Source organism: Littorina saxatilis, linkage group LG9, assembly GCF_037325665.1.
Source record: "Littorina saxatilis isolate snail1 linkage group LG9, US_GU_Lsax_2.0, whole genome shotgun sequence".
Taxonomy (NCBI): Eukaryota; Metazoa; Mollusca; class Gastropoda; order Littorinimorpha; family Littorinidae; genus Littorina; species Littorina saxatilis.
In genome coordinates this window covers 66359529-66381291 of record NC_090253.1, presented here as the reverse complement: position 1 = coordinate 66381291, position 21763 = coordinate 66359529, and the positions used below count along the sequence as shown (strand labels likewise).

Genomic DNA, 21763 nt, shown 5'->3' with positions numbered 1-21763 from the left:
CATAACTTACAATCTAACGGTGTCAGATCCATAACTTACAATCTAACGGTGTCAGATCCATAACTTACAATCTAACGGTGTGTTTCTTCAGGTCAAAAAAGGTCATCATAAAGTAAAATGTAAAAGAGCAAACAAGGATTATGAGTATCAGATGGATGGTCTTGTGCTCATTTGACTCAGCATTCTACACAGATCTACAACTTACAATGAGTATCAGATGGATGGTCTTGTGCTCATTTGACTCAGCATTCTACACAGATCTACAACTTACAATGAGTATCAGATGGATGGTCTTGTGCTCATTTGACTCAGCATTCTACACAGATCTACAACTTACAATGAGTATCAGATGGATGGTCTTGTGCTCATTTGACTCAGCATTCCACACAGATCTACAACTTACAATGAGTATTAGATGGATGGTCTTGTGCTCATTTGACTCAGCATTCTACACAGATCTACAACTTACAATGAGTATTAGATGGATGGTCTTGTGTTCATTTGACTCAGCATTCTACACAGATCTACAACTTACAATGAGTATTAGATGGATGGTCTTGTGTTCATTTGACTCAGCATTCTACACAGATCTACAACTTACAATGAGTATTAGATGGATGGTCTTGTGTTCATTTGACTCAGCATTCTACACAGATCTACAACTTACAATGAGTATTAGATGGATGGTCTTGTGTTCATTTGACTCAGCATTCTACACAGATCTACAACTTACAATGAGTATTAGATGGATGGTCTTGTGTTCATTTGACTCAGCATTCTACACAGATCTACAACTTACAATGAGTATTAGATGGATGGTCTTGTGTTCATTTGATTCAGCATTCTACACAGATCTACAACTTACAATCAAAAAGTGCATTTCTTCTCATCAGAGCAATCGTATTCATTACCACAGATATGTTCAGGCCTTTACACGGGATAAGAGCAATGGTATTCACCACACAGACGTGTTCAGCCTGTACACGGGATAAGAGAATCCTTTAACTTGAACGCACGTCAAAGATCAACAGCTTGGCTGCTTTCTGTGCAGCGTATGACTATTTGCTCAATTCATTCCGCACATTGATGCAAGAAGCCTCAATTAGAGGCAAACATTTCACATACTTTCTGTGTGCTGTCCTTGTGTTGGTGAGTACACAATTGTTTTGTTTTTCAACCAAGTGACTTACAACATTCATTCTACACAATTGAGGAAGCAGCCAGTGTTGATTAGCTATGTGTCAAAGTGGCAGGATTAGATTATCCCACATAAAGGATTAGATTATCCCACATAAAGGATTAGATTATCCCACATAGAGGAATAGATTATCCCACATAAAAACCTGGACATATCTGTGACAGCCAACATGATCCGTATGTCGTACACGTAACAGGAAACTGACAAAAAGAACATAAAAATACAGCTTTGTGCGACTGTGGTTTGGACCAATATCTAACAGAAATGAGTAAAACAAATGTGGGCTGGTCCCGTTGTAGCAGATACGAGTATTTGGCGCTAAAAGCAACAGCCAGACTCTCCAGTGGAGATTCAGCTCTACATAATCATACATGGCTTGTTTTCAAAGACGGTCAACAGATATTATTGAGATTTAGCTCTACATAATCATACATGGCTTGTTTTCAAAGACGGTCAACAGATAATGTTGAGATTTAGCTCTACATAATCATACATGGCTTGTTTTCAAAGACAGTCAACAGATATTGTTCAGATATAGCTCTACATAATCATACATGGCTTGTTTTCAAAGACGGTGAACAGATATGTTGAGAGTACGTGAACGTGAACAGTGAAAGAACGTTAGCTAAAGTAAAAAACTTAGCTGCTGACGCCCAGTGAAAGAACGTTAGCTAAAGTAAACAAACTTAGCTGCTTACGCCCAGTAAAGAACTTTTGTTATTGACGCTCAATGAACGTAAACGTAGCTGTTGATAACCAGCAAAAGACTTTATTGTTACCTGTCACTGTGTTAGTGAACCATAGTTTGACATAGATCAACTTGTCGGTTAGAGATCTTCCTACTCCGTATCCGGCGCATTTTTTGTGACTTTTGTGTATTATCCCAAACGACCCTCAGATCGATTCATTTTACTTTTTAAACAGATAAACCTTATGTAGGTTTTTAGTGCTTTTGAATAAGCGAACATTGTAATGGAGGAGATTCCAGCAGATAAACCATTGGAAGCTTCAGGTTATGACATTAACGGCGATGAAGATGAACATTCTCAAAGGCCTAGGCGTGACATTAAGCCTACTGAAAAAGGTAGAGATTACCAGATTGAGATCAAAACTAGAAACTTTGCAAGACAACGAACATTCTTGGAACGAGCAATCGGTGAGGTAGTAACAGAGCTTAACCAAGAAACTCCTAATCAAGAGTCGTTAACCAGTCAGAAACAAATTGTTTTGAGCATGTACAAGGATCTTGGTGACATAGAGAAAGGTCTTCGTAGTATTGGTAGCGGTGAAACCATTCAGGAAAGTTGGGATGATGTTCAGAGAACAGTTCAGAACATTATGTTTGACATTGATCGAGCTCTTGACAGACAAACGACTAGCGTGCAGGTGGCTAAGGAGCCTACTTCCAGGCATAGCAGTGTTACACCTAGCGTTGGGTCATCCACCCACAAGTCAGCCAGTGGTAAGACTGCCAGCCATAAAGCAGCTAGCATTACGTCAGCCATCCACAAGTCAGCTAGCCACAAGTCAGGTAGCAGGAGATCAGGTAGCCAAGTAGCTTCTCGCGCCGAGTCTCTCCGCTCTAAAAGTGTTAGCTCTGAAGACACTAAATTGGCTCTTAAACTAGAGGCTGCTTCCCTGGCCATAAAAGTGGAAGGTGACGCAATAAAGGAAGCTCAGTTTAGTGAACTGGATCTCTTACAACAACAATATGCTGAGAGAACAGCAGCTAGGCAGACTGAGGAAGCTGAGAGAACTGCAGCTAGGCAGACTGAGGAAGCTGAGAGAACTGCAGCTAGGCAGACTGAGGAAGCTGAGAGAACTGCAGCTAGGCAGACTGAGGAAGCTGAGAGAACAGCAGCTAGGCAGACTGAGGAAGCTGAAAGAAATGCAGCTAGGCTGATCGAAGAAACTGCTAGGCAGGCTAAGGAAGCTGAAAAAGAAGCAGCTAGGCAGGCTAAGGAAGCTAAGAGAACAGCAGCTAGGCAGGCCGAAGAAGCAGCTAGGCAGGCTAAGGAAGCTGAAAGAACAGCAGCTAGGCAGGCCGAAGACACAGCTAGGCAGGCTAAGGAAGCTGAGAGAATAGCAGCTAGACAGGCCGAAGACGCAGCTGAAGCAGCTCTTGAAGATATTAAACAGAAAAAGGCTTTGAGACAAATTCAGTCCACCGAATTGAAAATTAGCTTAAGAGAACAACAAGCTATGTTACAAGTATTGGAACAAGGTGAATCCGTTCAGCAGGATCTCCCTGATCTACCGTCAGTTGATTTGTTGAACACTAGGTTCCACCCTCGTCCTTTCGTTCCCTTGTACAGTCTTGTAGCCCCTCCTCTAAACAATGAGCAAACAGCGATAGGAATAGGGACAGGTGCTGCCGTCATTGCTGACCAAGGGACACACCAGCCAGCCTTGGACGCCACGTCTGTTCCTGTCTGCCAAGCTGCCGTCATTGCTGACCAAAGGACACACCAGCCAGCCATGGACTTCACGTCTGTTCCTGTCTGCCAAGCCGCCAGCACCCATGACATCTCGACTGTCAACGTCAACGCTGCTGTCACCAACTTCGTCGCAGGAACCACAACGACTGAGCCACGACAGCACGCGTTACCTGTCGTGGACCTCGTCGTTGGAGTCAGCGCCTCTACAAGCGCCGCTACTACCAACAACGCCACCTACGAGGCGTACGGACCTCAACGTAGAGAGGATGTCAACGCCCCCCATCACGTCGGAATGAGCGCTCCTTTCGTCCATCAGGAGCCCTTCACACCTAACTACACGACGGCTGCAACTACATCCTCCATGGAGAGGGTCACCACCAAAAACGTGTTGCCTCACAAACGAAGGGCACAAAACGATTCACACTTGAGAAACAACTGTCTCCAAGAACATTACGTTGACGTTAAAACATAAGAAACACTCCGTTGGTTCACTTGCTAACCTTCATACGTTTACATCAAAACCAAACGCTTCCTAAAACCCTCAGATCGACTGACGAGACAGGAGTCAAGCAGTGGTATTTATGGAAACAAAAACCTAACATGGAATAGTTATTCAAAAGTCAAAGGTCACCGGATTGACCAACCAACAACATTCCTAAGACAGAATCGGGTGAAACTACTATTTTACAACCAATCAGTAACCGATCACGCACTCCGTGCATGCCCAAAACTTAAAACGGTATATTTAACAGAAAGAACATCAAGGAACTAGCTGACATCACAAAGCTAAAAACACGTGAGTCACACGTATTCTAAAACTTGCAACGCAGATTCGCAGGGCTCACCTCAAAATCAAGACACAGAAAAGAGCACGTGAATCTCACGGTGTTCTAGAACTAAACGACGCAGTTTGTGACACTCCGACCAAAACCAGGTCACAACAACTGAACAAGGAGCACGTGAATCTCACGTAAAAATATTAACGCTCCACAAAACGGGTCACAACAAGGTGCCACAATAAAAACACGGTTTACTTCTTTTTACATCGTGCAATGGCTTGAGCAAACGTAATTACAACAAAAGTAGGTGACTGCATGCCACATCGGCATGCACAGAAATGCCCAGTAGAAGATTCTTGTAATGGCACACTTACGATGAGATTATGTCAATATTTCTGTTCTAGGAACTGGGAGTTTGTTAGGATCAGTGATTGCATGACAAACAAAATATATCCACATATGACAGTTAACCACGTATCTATACAAAATATGATTTTAAAAAATGTTGGCCACCTGCAACCTGACAGCCTTGCCTTTGTTCAGAGTACTGGATCCTTTGGGATCAGAGATCACATGGCAAACAAAAGCAATAATAACAACTGCAACAACAAAACCCTCAGATTCTAAAACAAATAAACCAGGTTGTAAGTCATCTCATTATCACTGTTGCATTATGCTGAATAACAGAACTCAAGTTTGATTGAAAATAACACAAGCACCAACAAGATAGAAAATACGCATTATGAAATAAACCTTAGCTCCACTGTTGTGTCAATAGTCACCCGCAACATTACACTTGTCCACAGTACCACTGCTTTCAATAGTCACCCGCAACATTACACTTGTCCACAGTACCACTGCTTTCAATAGTCACCCGCAACATTACACTTGTCCACAGTACCACTGCTTTCAGGCCAAAGGCAATAGTCACCCGCAACATTACACTTGTCCACAGTACCACTGCTTTCAGGCCAAAGGCAATAGTCACCCGCAACATTACACTTGTCCACAGTACCACTGCTTTCAGGCCAAAGGTAATAATCACCGGCAACATTACACTTGTCCACAGTACCATGTGATCATATGCAGCAAAAGCAATGCACACCCATGACATCAGACAGTCGGAAAAAAACGTGTGATCATAACCGACTGTGGCACAAAAGAGACCTGGGTCATTGTGCAATAAGAGACCTGGGTCATTGTGCAATAAGAGACCTGGGTCATTGTGCAATAAGTGCAGGTGGCTGATTACACCCAAAGATGCACACACCTGGGTAGCGTGACTCTGTTACTGCTAGCTTTCCCCTGGGAGGAGGCGACCCAAAATTTCCCAGCGATGGGACAATCAATGTCTTTCCCCTCTGTATAATTCCCCTTTCCATAGCGACCACCAGTCTAGTTTGGTTGGTCCCTTGGAAGATTCAAAAAGGCAGAACAGTGGAACTACCCGTTTAACCCCCCCCCCCCCCCCCCCTCAATTTAAGACCCCTTCCTTTTCCAGACCTGACTTTCTGATTTGTGAATGTGTTAAAAGGGAGGCCCCACTGTAGAGGGAATGGCGACAAAGGCTTCATCGTGCTCATGTCAGTCTTCCATCTGATGCACCAGTGGTCGACATGTGTTAAAAGGGAGGCCCCACTGTAGAGGGAATGGCGACAAAGGCTTCATCGTGCTCATGTCAGTCTTCCATCTGATGCACCAGTGGTCGACATGTGTTAAAAGGGAGGCCCCACTGTAGAGGGAATGGCGACAAAGGCTTCATCGTGCTCATGTCAGTCTTCCATCTGATGCACCAGTGGTCGACATGTGTTGATAGTAATACAAAAAGCCAGTGCTACCCATTTTTCTTATCACGCGATTCGATTGTGTAGGAAAACACTGGTGCGGATCAATATATATTGCAAAGCTAAAACACACAAAATTAAACAGCAGCAACCAAAAAGCCCCCCTTGACACTTCACAGAGCCTGTCTCTGCAGGTGTAATCATGCACACTTCACAGAGCCTGTCTCTGCAGGTGTAATCATGCACACTTCACAGAGCCTGTCTCTGCAGGTGTAATCATGCACATTTCACAGAGCCTGTCTCTGCAGGTGTAATCATGCACACTTCACAGAGCCTGTCTCTGCAGGTGTAATCATGCACACTTCACAGAGCCTGTCTCTGCAGGTGTAATCATGCACACTTCACAGAGCCTGTCTCTGCAGGTGTAATCATGCACACTTCACAGAGCCTGTCTCTGCAGGTGTAATCATGCACACTTCACAGAGCCTGTCTCTGCAGGTGTAATCATGCACACTTCACAGAGCCTGTCTCTGCAGGTGTAATCATGCACACTTCACAGAGCCTGTCTCTGCAGGTGTAATCATGCACACTTCACAGAGCCTGTCTCTGCAGGTGTAATCATGCACACTTCACAGAGCCTGTCTCTGCAGGTGTAATCATGCACACTTCACAGAGCCTGTCTCTGCAGGTGTAATCATGCACACTTCACAGAGCCTGTCTCTGCAGGTGTAATCATGCACACTTCACAGAGCCTGTCTCTGCAGGTGTTACATCATGCACACTTCACAGAGCCTGTCTCTGCAGGTGTAATCATGCACACTTCACAGAGCCTGTCTCTGCAGGTGTTACATCATGCACACTTCACAGAGCCTGTCTCTGCAGGTGTAATCATGCACACTTCACAGAGCCTGTCTCTGCAGGTGTAATCATGCACACTTCACAGAGCCTGTCTCTGCAGGTGTAATCATGCACACTTCACAGAGCCTGTCTCTGCAGGTGTAATCATGCACATTTCACATACATTCTTTACAAAAAATCAAAATAGTTTTTCTCAAGTTGATGATTGTTTTCGTGCGTCACTAATAGTGCAACACTCCAAATTACTAGCAACCGCACTGCAGACTCCCTGATTTCGTTTCTAACTTTGAAACATCAACACTAAGACTGTCTTTATGATGACAGTAAAACACGGTCTAGGAAAACTCTTCGCTAGCATGAAGACAATTTCAAACAAACATAGAAATGCACTGATCATGTGAAAAAGGTAACTCAGAGTCTTTTCGTCGTAGTCAGAAATCTGTCCCTAACGGCATGTTGTTGTTCCATCCATAACTTTATCCTTGAAAAATGTACCTTTTATCCCCAAAGAAGTCAATAATTTATCCTGAAAGAAGCATATCTTTTATTCCAAAAGAAGTTTTTAATTTAACGTAAAAGGATATTATCTTTTATCCCAAAAGAAATTTATCTTTAAAATCCTAAAAGTTTATCTTTCATGCTAACAGAAGTTGATTTTTTATCCAAAACACTCAACAAAGTTTTCCTTTTATCCTCAAAGAAGTTTATCCTTAAAGACGTGACAGCTACCGGTGTATGCGGGTTCAACCAACAGACGCGATGACTACCTGTGTATGCGGGTTCAACCAACAGACGTGAAAGCTACCGGTGTATGCGGGTTCAACCAACAGACTTGACAGCTACCGGTGTATGAGGGTTCAACCAACAGTCGTGGTGGTGGCCAGCTGGGCCATGGGGTCGTAGAAAAGCTGTCCGGTTTTCAAGCGACGGCCAAGCTCCTCTCCCAGCAGCCGTCTCTCTTTCTTGGTTTTCTTGAGCATGCTGCGGTTCTCCATGGCGCGGCGAGACAGGTAGGGCAGCACCTCCTCCACAGGGCCGAAGGGAACGTACTTGTACACCGAGTACCCTGCCTGGCCTGTGTGGACAATCATTTCAAACACATCTTATGTCATCTCTCTCTCTCTCTCTCTCTTACAGTGGAACCCTCTTAATAAAAAACCCTCGTTTAAGACTTTTCCATTTTTAAGACTTTGCTTTTTTTGATTTTCTGTTCAAAATCTCTGTAACTTGACCTCCATTTTAAGACTCCCTCCTCTTCAAGATGTGACTTTCTCTTCTATAACCTTTGTAACTTTACCTCCATTTTAAGACTCCCTCCTCTTCAGGACGTGATTTTCTGTTCTATAACCTTTGTAACTTTACCTCCATTTTAAGACTCCCTCCTCTTCAAGACGTGACTTTCTGTTCTATAACCTTTGTAACTTTACCTCCATTTCAAGACTCTCCTCTTCAAGACGTGACTTTCTGTTCTATAACCTTTGTAACTTTACCTCCATTTTAAGACTCCCTCCTCTTTAAGACGTGATTTTCTGTTCTATAACCTTTGTAACTATACCTCCATTTTAAGACTCCCTCCTCTTTAAGACGTGACTTTCTGTTCTATAACCTTTGTAACTATACCTCCATTTCAAGACTCCCTCCTCTTCAAGACGTGACTTTCTGTTCTATAACCTTTGTAACTTTACCTCCATTTTAAGACTCCCTCCTCTTTAAGACGTGATTTTCTGTTCTATAATCTTTGTAACTTTACCTCCATTTTAAGACTCCCTCCTCTTTAAGACGTGATTTTCTGTTCTATAACCTTTGTAACTTTACCTCCATTTTAAGACTCCCTCCTCTTTAAGACGTGACTTTCTGTTCTATAACCTTTGTAACTTTACCTCCATTTTAAGACTCCCTCCTCTTTAAGACGTGACTTTCTGTTCTATAACCTCTGTAACTTTACCTCATTTTAAGACTCCCTCCTCTTTAAGACGTGACTTTCTGTTCTATAACCTTTGTAACTTTACCTCCATTTTAAGACTCCCTCCTTTTTAAGACGTGACTTTCTCCGATGTGTTGAGGTCTTACAACAGGGGTCCCACTGTCCTGGCACTCTTGCTCCTATTGGCTACGTCGCTTACTTTAGATAACCTCTCTTTGATACAGTCTACACAGATTTAGCTTTGCCTCAGCAGTCCCTCTTTGTCCTCACCGTCCTCCTAGACGGCTATAACCGTACGCCTAGACGGCTGTAACCGTACGCCTAGACGGCTGTAACCATACGCCTAGATGGCTGTAACCATACGCCTAGACAGCTGTAACCATACGCCTAGACAGCTTGAGCGTGGGCTATTTATAGTGGCTCGACGTTTCTTGTACGTCAGTCGCTGGTTAGTCAATTGTAGAGTTTTGTTTGTGATGTTTTGTAGAGTTTTTGGCTGTTGCTGTCTCCTTGTATGTTCTTGGGAACCTTTGCATACCCATAACAGTTTGTATAGGGCTATTAATTTAGCTTAATCCTGTTTGAGTGGCTTTGCCTCCAAAAGGTAAATGTTGTGCTTGACAGGCACTCGGTTACACATTTAAACTTTAACCAACAGTTCACAAAGGCACCTTAAAATGCCTTTTGAAAATTCCACCTACATGAGAAAAAGAGCCCCTTACCTAGAGGAAAGCTGACGTGGTCACACATGCCCAGGAGCTGGCCAAAACAGATCAAGCGATCCTCAGGGCCGATGTTGTACTTCTTCATCCTGAAACATATAACTACAACTGTTGATACAATACACACCTTTATCTCAGCGTACATATGTAGGGGTATGCATAAAAAGTGACCACCATAGTTCTGATTTAAATCTCAACTTAACTTTTAAATTTAAATGTAAACAGATATGTGTCATATGTAGCATTGCGTACAGCTGGTGTTTCAGGTATCTGCATATGAGAGCTGGAGCGAGGAACATGAGGCCCTCTGGGGGGAAAGGTCAAGTCATAAGAGGGGATTTCCATTGTACATTTGCACATTATTCTGGATATATTCTCTCTCTCTCTTTCTTTCTTTCTCTCTCTCTCTCTCTCTCTTTCTCTCTCTCTCTTTCTTTTTTTCTCTCTCTCTCTCTCTCTCTTTCGGCATGTATGTATCATCTTAGTATTGTGGCGCTCATTTGGGACTATGCCATGTGTGTTCCCCAAAGGTGTCAATATACTCACAGCTGCACGGCCTCGCGCACAGTGTCCTCGTTATGGGAGGCGACCATGACGGCGATCTTGCCGCGCTCTCGGCGGTTGATCTGTCGCATGACCTCCTCCATCAAGCTGTGGTACATCTCCGTCGTCGCCTCGTACGTCGCGTTGATGGGGTCCTCGTACCCCACTGACTCCGCTCGCTCCCGCTCCTGCACAAACACATCCAAAGATGTTATCGCTTTGCCAGGAAACACAGGGCGCTTAATTCCTCCAAATAGAAAGCATGCTGGAACCAGAGTACAGTGCTACCTGTCCCCCATGATGTACAGTGATACCTGTCCCCCATGATGTACAGTGATACCTGTCCCCCATGATGTACAGTGATACCTGTCCCCCATGATGTACAGTGATACCTGTCCCCCATGATGTACAGTGATACCTGTCCCCCATGATGTACAGTGATACCTGTCCCCCATGATGTACAGTGATACCTGTCCCCCATGATGTACAGTGATACCTGTCCCCCATGATGTGCAGTGATACCTGTCCCCCATGATGTGCAGTGATACCTGTCCCCCATGATGTACAGTGATACCTGTCCCCCATGATGTACAGTGCTACCTGTCCCCCATGATGTACAGTGCTACCTGTCCCCCATGATGTACAGTGATACCTGTCCCCCATGATGTACAGTGATACCTGTCCCCCATGATGTGCAGTGATACCTGTCCCCCATGATGTACAGTGATACCTGTCCCCCATGATGTACAGTGATACCTGTCCCCCATGATGTACAGTGATACCTGTCCCCCATGATGTGCAGTGATACCTGTCCCCCATGATGTACAGTGATACCTGTCCCCCATGATGTACAGTGATACCTGTCCCCCATGAAGTACTGTGATACCTGTCCCCCATGATGTACAGTGATACCTGTCCCCCATGATGTACAGTGATACCTGTCCCCCATGATGTACAGTGATACCTGTCCCCCATGATGTACAGTGATACCTGTCCCCCATGATGTACAGTGATACCTGTCCCCCATGATGTACAGTGATACCTGTCCCCCATGATGTGCAGTGATACCTGTCCCCCATGATGTACAGTGATACCTGTCCCCCATGAAGTACAGTGATACCTGTCCCCCATGATGTACAGAGATACCTGTCCCCCATGAAGTACAGTGATACCTGCCATGTGCGGCCCCTCCGATGAGAGGACACCTCCCTTAACAGAACACATTCTGTGGTCCCTTTGTCTATTATCTCTATAAAAAAATTTAAAAAACCTGTCATGACAGGCCACCTGCACTGTAGGGACATTGTTTTAACCAATACATGTTAACATTCTCTCAAAAGGATGAAGCTGTGTGACCTGTTCCATGTAGGCCCCCCGGACCAGCTTGGCACCGAAGTAGAAGTCCTCCCTGGCGGCAAAGTTGAGGTCCACCACGATGTTGTTGTAGGCTTGCTGCACAGAACACACACAACACAAAGTTGAGGTCCACCACACAACACACACAACACAAAGTTGAGGTCCACCACACAACACACACAACACAAAGTTCACTTCTGCTTCTTTCTCCTTCACTCAGATAAGAGCCCTGGAGGCAAAAAAAACTTTATTATCTCAAATGAAAAATGAATGCCGAGGTGTATGCATATACAGTGGTACCTCCCTCATTGGTCTTATTGCACTTGACAGAAGACTCATGTATTCTCCTATCCCACCAGTAGGGGAAGGGCTCCTAATATGGACCACTTTTTGTTTCATGCTGATAACTAGCTTGTTTTCTTGCGAAGAAGTTTCATTTTGTGTTTGGTAGTCCTTCTCTCTTAGGTTAACCGTTAGGACTAATTAGAGTGAAATAGCTTTGATAGACATTCAGCAAAAATTAAATACAGAAAAAAATCACAAATGGTCCATATTAGGAGCCTGGGCGCCTAATAGGGACCAGTCAAGCGGCCTTCACGAATCACTGTAAAAAGCCCCCTATACTTCAAAATAACATGATACAACTTAGTGTACAAGTCAGACTAATTAAAATATGCTTTAGATTCATCTGTTTCGGGTCGATGAGAGCATTATTTGAAGCACACCAGGAAACTAAAGAAGCTTATCAAAAACAGTGAAAATAAGTGAAATTATCAACTTCCACGAAAAGAAGACTTTTTGTTATATTTTTTTTAAATCTCGAGGGCTAGTTATAGGTTATTTCCAGCAAGCTTCTTAATGAATTAATGAAAATAGCCTTTAGCTTTTATTTTCTTCGATTTGTTGAAGGTGGTCCATATTAGGGGACTCACACATACTTTGAGATTTTGCTATTATTTTTTATTTGCAGGAGAAACTCGGGGTCAACACTGCTAAAATGTAACAAATTCGGTCTTAGCTGTCATATATAGCAATTTTTGTGTGATAAAAGCTTTGGCTGTGGACAGAAACGTGTCCGTTTTAGGCGGCAAATTTAGAGTGAACGCTGCCAAAAGTGAAAAAAGAGAAAAAAACTAACGGTTTTGAGGTTTGTGTTTCTGCAACTGTTTTGACATGTGCAAGTTATCCAGAGAGGGTGAATACAGCGAATGAAATTGTTTTGAGCGCTCTAGCGCCGTTAGTTTGTCAGAACAGGAGGTGGTCTATATTAGGAGCCGGTCCATATTAGGAGCCTTTCCCCTATATGTTGAAGACAACGCTACCAATATACTCATTGTTTTTCTACTCATTAAAGGGTGGCCAAATTGTCTGCCCGATCACCATGGGCAAGTAAAAAAAATGTGCTGGGCTAGTAGAAAGCACCTGTAAACCACTCTTTGCCCGGCGTGCCAGTGATTCTTTCTTTATTTGGTGTTTAACGTCGTTTTCAACTGTTCAAGGTTTATCGCGACGGGGAAAGGGGGGAGATGGGATAGAGCCACTTGTTAATTGTTTTTTGTTCACAAAAGCACTAATCAAACAAGAGGCGAAGCCTTCAAGGCTCACGTAAGAAATCGACAAACAGTAACACAAACTCAATCACTCCGTCACACATACACACACACACACACACACACACACACACACACACACACACACACACACACACACACACACACACACACACACACAGTAAGCATAGGTGAAACTATGCAAGAAAGCGAGACCCTGGATCTGCCAAGAAGTCTCGGCCCGCTCACAATAACAATGACCGAGACTTTCAGTAATTCCTTTGCGTGACGTCTAACCCTCTTACGTCATACTGTGACGTCTTCAAATAGTTTCTATCACACACGTCGAACACTTTTGACCGAGACTGACGTAATCCATAGACTCGGAAATGTTAAAGTTTCTACCACAGACATACACACATACATACATACGCACGCACGCACGCACGCACGCACGCACAGACAGACAAAGTTTATCATCGCATAGGCTACACTTACGTGAGCCAAAAATTGCTCCAGGGGCTTGCAACGTAGTACAATATATGACCTTACTGGGAGAATGCAAGTTTCCAGTACAAAGGACTTAACATTTCTTACATACTGCTTGACTAAAATCTTTACAAACATTGACTACCGTATTTGACGGATTACAAGACGCACCGTTTTATAAGCCGCACCCCCGACTTTAAAAAAAAAAATTGGGACGAGCCACGTATAGGCCGCGTCACTATATTAGCCGCTGTCGAAAAAAATATAATCAGATCGTGTCAATCAATCAAAACAACCAGGCAAACGAAAGTACGGTATTTGGCGAAATCGGCTCCCAGAATAAACAAGTGAAACAAAGAAGAAAAGTGAAAAAGTTTGAAGAAAAATATCACACACACAATTTGTAACCAACACACACATGTAGTCCCGCCCGGAATAAGCTTTTTTGGGATGATTTACGACTTTTGCGCACATTTCGAGCAGACGAAAACACAACATGGCGGCTCTCGCTCCTCCAACTATCGCGAGACACAAAAAAACTAAATCTCGCGCGCGCGAGATCCTGATACATCCGGTGTTTCTCTGTACGCTATCTTGTCACGACGACTTGTTGACAAACGAAGATTCGCGAAAGAAAGAGAAAAGCGCCGAGTTTTAAGTAGAGAGCTAATAAAGTACCGGTAATCGCTAATCGAGCGAAATGAAAATCCGCTGCGACTTCCATTAGGTGAATGCTATTCAAGTTTAGGTAACGTTTTAGCCGCATCTTTTTATAAGCCGCAATGCGATTTTTTTTTACAAAAAGTCGCGGCTTGTAGTCCGTCAAATACGGTATATTCTATACAAGAAACACTTAACAAGGGTAAAAGGAGAAACAGAATCCGTTAGTCGCCTCTTACGACATGCTGGGGAGCATCGGGTAAATTCTTCCCCCTAACCCGCGGGGGGTGGCGTGCCAGTGAAGATTCTAGTCAAATGCAACACAATATAAACACTGCACATGTATATACCGTGCCAGTGAAGATTCTAGTCAAATGCAACACAATATAAACACTGCACATGCATATACCGTGCCAGTGAAGATTCTAGTCAAATGCAACACAATATAAACACTGCACATGCATATACCGTGCCAGTGAAGATTCTAGTCAAATGCAACACAATATAAACACTGCACATGCATATACCGTGCCAAACCGCCTCCTGACTCTGCATCAGATTGCTTGCGCTGGCATCTGCTTACATAGACCCACATTAAGTCACCACCGAGTGGTAGACACAGACGACATTTGGTAGCACTGACTGCCAGCTTCACGGTAATGCGTACCCATAGCGCGGCTCTGCATGGGTGGGAATGTTCTGAGCAAAACACTATGTGTTACTCCATACCCCCCGCCCTCCATGGAACTTCTTGACCCCAACAAATTGGGGGGGGGGGGGGGAGTTTGCCCAGTCGGTAGAGGCGCTGGCTTTAAAACCGGTTGTTACTATCCGCGTGGGTTCAACCCCCAAGTTCGGCGCGGGATGTGTGTCCCAGAGTCAACTTTGTGCAGACTCTCCTCGGTGTCCGAACACCCCCGTGTGCACGCATGCGCACGATAAAGATCCCAGGGTCACAGCGAAAGCCTCAGGCCTTGGAAACACGAATACATGCATGCAAAAATATGAAGCCCGGGTGTCCGTTCGGCCAACAGCCAAAAAAGTAACCATTTCAGCACTGACCCAAGACGACCCAACCAGGTCCCAAGCCCATTTCAGGTCTCCTCTAGCAGCCGGCAGCCAGCTGTCTACATCCCCCCCCCCCCTCCCCCGCATTTTTATTTTTTATTTTCATACAAAGCCGGGTTTTCCCGTGTAACATGCCCCTAATGGCTTTGCCGTGAGGGCGTAAAACTTTCATTTCATCATACCGTGCCAGTGAAGATTCTAGTCAAATGCAACACAATATAAACACTGCACATGCATATACCGTGCCAGTGAAGATTCTAGTCAAATGCAACACAATATAAACACTGCACATGCATATACCGTGCCAGTGAAGATTCTAGTCAAATGCAACACAATATAAACACTGCACATGTATATACCGTGCCAGCGAAATTTCTGGCGGGCTTGTAACTTTCTTGAAGTTACCCGCCCGGCTGGCGAGTTAAAAATATGAGAGTGGTAAGTGTTGAAGACCACGCTACTAATACACTGGTAGTGTTTCATTCTTCACAGTACTGACTTATTGCCTCACCTTCAGGTAGAACTGTTTGAAGACCACGCAACTAGTAATACACTCGTAGTTTTTCATTCTTCACAGTACTAACTTATTGCCTCACCTTCAGGTAGCACTGGTACGTGTTGAAGACTACGCTGCGTTTCTTGTTAAACTTTCGCATCATCTCCATGGTGAGGCGGCTGATGGCGCACTGGAAGTACGTCTGCTCCGCGTCGATCATGATCCTCACCTCCTTCTCCTCTGCGTACTGCAAGCACATCATGTTACACTGTTACACGGCAAGCACATTATGTTACACTGTTACACTGCAAGCACATCATGTTACACTGTTACACTGTAAGCACATCATGTTACACTGTTACACTGCAAGCACATCAGGTTACACTGTTACACTCCAAGCACATCAGGTTACACTGTTACACTGCAAGCACATCAGGTTACACAGCAAGCACATCATGTTACACGGTTACACTGCAAGCACATCAAGTTACACTGTTACACTGCAAGCACATCAAGTTACACTGTTACACTGCAAGCACCTCATGTTACACTGCAAGCACATCATGTTACACGGCAAGCACCTCATGTTACACGGCAAGCACCTCATGTTACATGGTTACACCGCAAGCACCTCATGTTACACTGCAAGCACATCATGTTACACGGCAAGCACATCATGTTACACTGCAAGCACATCATGTTGTCACTGTTACACTGCAAGCATCTCATGTTACACGGTTACACTGCAAGCACATCATGTTACACGGTTAGGCTGCAAGAACATCATGTTACACTGCAAGCACATCATGTTACACGGTTAAACTGCAAGCACATCATCTTGACCAAAATGTACGAACCCTGCCTGTCATGACAGGCCACCTTTGTCTATCATCTTGACCAAAATGTACCTGTCATGACAGGCCACCTGTGATGCAGGGACGCTTTTAACTTCTCCCAAGAGTGTCCTTTCATCGCAGGTACCACAGTACTGGGTATTGCCATAATAACAATAATAATAATAATTGTCAGTAAGTACTGGTGTCACATGACTGATGTGAACCAGTTGATTGGCTAATGGCGATACGCTAAAACTGTTAGCGCACTCTTGGAGTGCGCTAACTTTTCCACAAAGCGTATTCTTCCGCCCTTTGCCTAAGCGAGACTACTCTCATCCTCAGAATTAATTAATGACATGTAGCTTATATTCTCCACAATACCAATGACCATAAATGTCCTGCTTCTCAATTAAAGCAGAAGTGTGTTTTTCTTTCTAACAGATTGCATGTGCCTGTGCCACAGTTGCCACTGATCTAAAAATAGAACCCGCTGTGTCTAATTTTTCAGTTTCGACTTGCAAAGATTCTTCTCATAATTATGCCGTGTTAGTGGCATGTAGCTTATTATCCACATTACCAAATGATGAGTTAGTATATACAATTTCCAGCAGCTAACAGAAAACACAAGTGTTATTCCGATAACATACCAGCTAGATCAGCATTTGGAATATATACGAAGCAGACTACACTGAAATACGACTGCATCTGTTCAGTAAATGAATGGTTTCCGAATTATTATTTCAAGGCAAGAACAATCGGAATCAAAAACGTGTAGTGTTTAGAACGTTCTTACCATATATAAGACTTATTACCAGCCTGCCTCATGCGTGCAGACTCAGTGCATTAACGTGACGAGCAATTTTTGTTTTTGAAATGAGACTGCAGTGTCAGTGGTTCGATTGCCATAGCCTAACAGACGACATAAACCCCGCTCAGCAAATTAACATGTTGGGCAAATGTGAACGATAAAACAATGGGGATATAATACGTGTAGGGTTCAGAGCATTCTTACCGTTCATATTTAGTACCAGACTCCCCGATGAGTGAAGACACCACACGAGAAACATGCCACATTTATTTTGAAAATGTGCTAACCGTCGACCTTGGGGGTTAGCCAATTCAAGGGGAGTCACTCTGCACAGTCAATCCGTCGAAGCTTGACTGGAAGTTTCGAATCGCAAATAACTAAGAACACAGTCCTTTCTCGGAGTTCAAATGAGGTCTCTCTGAAAGATCATCACTGGTTAGCTTAACGCTACACTGGAATTTACCAACAGATATTAAAACAAGAGTTTGCGTGTGACGAAAGCATGACACACTTGAGACAGCCCACACAAATGTAGATCTTCCACGACCTGACCACACAGTTATGCCTATGCGCATAGAAAAATGTGCGTGTTGTATCTTCTTTTTTTTCTGGCGGTACCGACAATATCGTTATTGAAACAATCCCAGTGCACTAAGGGATTTATAGAGCAAATCTCGAAAATAATTATTGAACTCAGCGCTATGCGCTTCGTTAAATAATGAATTTTCTCGATTTGCTCTATAAATCCCTTTGTGCACTGGGATGTCTCAATAACTTAAATAATACGAGAATTTATAACACACACATATCTCACAACAAGGCGACTCAAGGCGCACTCATACACATTCTTTCGCATTAACAACTCAAGCACACTCATATTCACTTACGCATAAATTACATGAAGAGGAAAAGGCAACAACACAAACAGAGACAATGTATAGTGCACAACTATATCATTCTCACTGGAATCTGAAACAGTTAGACCGCTTGTTTTTCCGGAATTTAACGTCCCAAAAATTTAACCTTTCTTGTTTTTTCCCTTCTCTCTGGGACATAGGACAGAACTATATGGTACAAGCAGGTGTTAGTCTTCTCACTGGGAACATATGACAGAACTATATGGTACAAGCAGGTGTTAGTCTTCTCACTGGGAACATATGACAGAACTATATGGTACAAGCAGGTGTTAGTCTTCTCACTGGGACATAGGACAGAACTATATGGTACAAGCAGGTGTTAGTCTTCTCACTGGGACATAGGACAGAACTATATGGTACAAGCAGGTGTTAGTCTTCTCACTGGGGCATATGACAGAACTATATGGTACAAGCAGGTGTTAGTCTTCTCACTGGGACATAGGACAGAACTATATGGTACAAGCAGGTGTTAGTCTTCTCACTGGGACATTGGACAAAACTATATGGTACAAGCAGGTGTTAGTCTTCTCACTGGGACATAGGACAGAACTATATGGTACAAGCAGGTGTTAGTCTTCTCACTGGGACATAGGACAGAACTATATGGTACAAGCAGGTGTTAGTCTTCTCACTGGGACATAGGACAGAACTATATGGTACAAGCACGTGTTAGTCTTACTTTGGCCAGAGCGTTGATGCGTCTCAGCATGTTCTTCATCTCATCCTCCTCCCTCTCCGTCAGTCCCTCCACAATGGGCCGCAGCTTGCCCGTCTGCACACACACAGTACACAGCTACACATCTCTTCCACGACACAACTCTGTCTCACAATACAGATATCTCACGACACAACTCTCTCACAACACTGGCAGGAAGAGAATAAAATGATGAAGACAGTGACCTTGAGGTCAGGAACCAGGAAGAGCTTGGACAGACTGTGGTTGATGTCCAGCAAGTTCTGCCAGTCCAGCAGGTCCACCTGGCTGCAACACACACATCAGTACAAATAAGAATGACCCCACCAGTACAAATAAGAATGACCCCACCAGTACAAATAAGAATGACCCCACCAGTACAAATAAGAATGACCCCACCAGTACAAATAAGAATGACCCCACCAGTACAAATAAGAATGACCCCACCAGTACAAACAAGAATGACCCCACCAGTACAAATAAGAATGACACCACCAGTACAAATAATGACCCCACCAGTACAAACAAGAATGACCCCACCAGTACAAATAAGAATGACCCCACCAGTACAAATAAGAATGACCCCACCAGTACAAATAAGAATGATCCCACCAGTACAAACAAGAATGACCCCACCAGTACAAATAAGAATGACCCCACCAGTACAAATAAGAATGACCCCACCAGTACAAATAAGAATGACCCCACCAGTACAAATAAGAATGACCCCACCAGTACAAATAAGAATGACCCCATCAGTACAAATAAGAATGACCCCACCAGTACAAACAACCATCAGGGCAGGTCTGCAAGAGTCAAGGTCAGAGACTTTGGTCAGGGATAAAACTGTCCCCTCAATGCAGTTTATCCTGAAATCAATTCTCCAAACTCAGCCCAGAACAATAATGAACTGGTCATTTTTCACAATGTGTGTGTCAATAACCCCACTGAACACTGCCCCAAAACACACAACTGGTCATTTTTCACAATGTATGTGCCAATAACCCCACTGAACACTGCCCAGAACAACAATGAACTGGTCATTTTTCACAATGTGTGTGTCAATAACCCCACTGAACACTGCCCCAAAACACACAACCCATGCCAGGCATCTCAACAAAGTCACCGACACACTCGGTATGATCTTCATAATAGAGTTGTGTGTATGCGACTCTTTACCCTTGAGCAAGCCCCATCCTACAAACTCATGTGTCATTTCCAATACAAAGATGCATGTCCATGATCCTTTGCCCTTGAGAGTGACCCCTATCTCACAAAGACACTCACCCATTTTGTGTGACCTCAACATTGGAGATACGTCTGCATGACCCCTTATCCTTGAGCATAACCCCCATGTCAAATAGCCACTCATCCATTCTGTGTGATATTCATGATGGTGATGCGTGTCTATGTATAAGAGCCTTTGCCCTTGAGCACGAACCCCGTTCACAAAGACACCAACCCATTCTGTGTGATCTCCATGATAGAGATACGTTTGCGTGACCCTTTGCCCTTGAGCACGAACCCCATTCACAAAGACACCAACCCATTCTGTGTGATCTCCATGATAGAGATACGTTTGCGTGACCCTTTGTCCTTGAGCACGAACCCCGTTCACAAAGACACCAACCCATTCTGTGTGATCTCCATGATAGAGATACGTTTGCGTGACCCTTTGCCCTTGAGCACGAACCCCGTTCACAAAGACACCAACCCATTCTGTGTGATCTCCATGATAGAGATACGTTTGCGTGACCCTTTGCCCTTGAGCACGAACCCCGTTCACAAAGACACCAACCCATTCTGTGTGATCTCCATGATAGAGATACGTTTGCGTGACCCTTTGCCCTTGAGCACGAACCCCGTTCACAAAGACACCAACCCATTCTGTGTGATCTCCATGATAGAGATACGTTTGCGTGACCCTTTGTCCTTGAGCATGACCCCCATCTCACTCAGCCGACGATCAAAGTCCTCGACCTCGAAACGACGCTCTCCCGTTACGTGGGTCCCCTCCGGCACTTGCTGGCACAGTGTGATGAAGTTTTTCACTGTCGTCAGCACTTCTGACATCTGCAGCTGTAAAACATGTGGAGAATTTAGTGCCTGACAAACTACCCAGCGCTTACACACACCCATCCATGTACACACACCCATGAACCCACACACGTGTGCACAGGAACACACACACCCACGCCAACACCCACATCGCAAGTTTAACATAATTCACCGTTCCATATCGACCATCTGTCATATAACCAGCACTGTTGGTCAGTCCCTAGGGTGGTAGTTATAATTCACCGTTCCATATCGACCATCTGTCATATAACCAGCACTGTTGGTCAGTCCCAGTGAGTAGGGTGGTAGTTATAATTCACCGTTCCATATCGACCATCTGTCATATAACCAGCACTGTTGGTCAGTCCCTAGGGTGGTGGTTATAATTCACCGTTCCATATCGACCATCTGTCATATAACCAGCACTGTTGGTCAGTCCCTAGGGTGGTAGTTATAATTCACCGTTCCATATCGACCATCTGTCATATATAACCAGCACTGTTGGTCAGTCCCTAGGGTGGTAGTTATAATTCACCGTTCCATATCGACCATCTGTCATATAACCAGCACTGTTGGTCAGTCCCT

At 44.1% G+C, this 21763-nt stretch overlaps 1 protein-coding gene across 2 annotated transcripts in view; it reads right to left on the bottom strand.

The window, feature by feature from the left end:
- Nucleotides 1-7013: 7013 nt before the first annotated feature.
- The window catches only part of LOC138976870 (proline dehydrogenase 1, mitochondrial-like), a 37209-nt gene continuing 22459 nt past the window's right edge, over nucleotides 7014-21763 (bottom strand). For both annotated transcript variants that reach the window (XM_070349755.1, XM_070349756.1), the window contains 8 exons: nucleotides 21003-21199; nucleotides 19327-19408; nucleotides 19106-19198; nucleotides 15966-16112; nucleotides 11603-11698; nucleotides 10250-10434; nucleotides 9704-9792; nucleotides 7014-8132 (listed from right to left, as the gene is read on the bottom strand). In XM_070349755.1, coding sequence (XP_070205856.1) covers nucleotides 7915-8132; nucleotides 9704-9792; nucleotides 10250-10434; nucleotides 11603-11698; nucleotides 15966-16112; nucleotides 19106-19198; nucleotides 19327-19408; nucleotides 21003-21199 — 1107 coding nt within the window. In that variant the 3' untranslated portion in view covers nucleotides 7014-7914. The remainder of the gene's footprint in view (nucleotides 8133-9703; nucleotides 9793-10249; nucleotides 10435-11602; nucleotides 11699-15965; nucleotides 16113-19105; nucleotides 19199-19326; nucleotides 19409-21002; nucleotides 21200-21763) is intronic.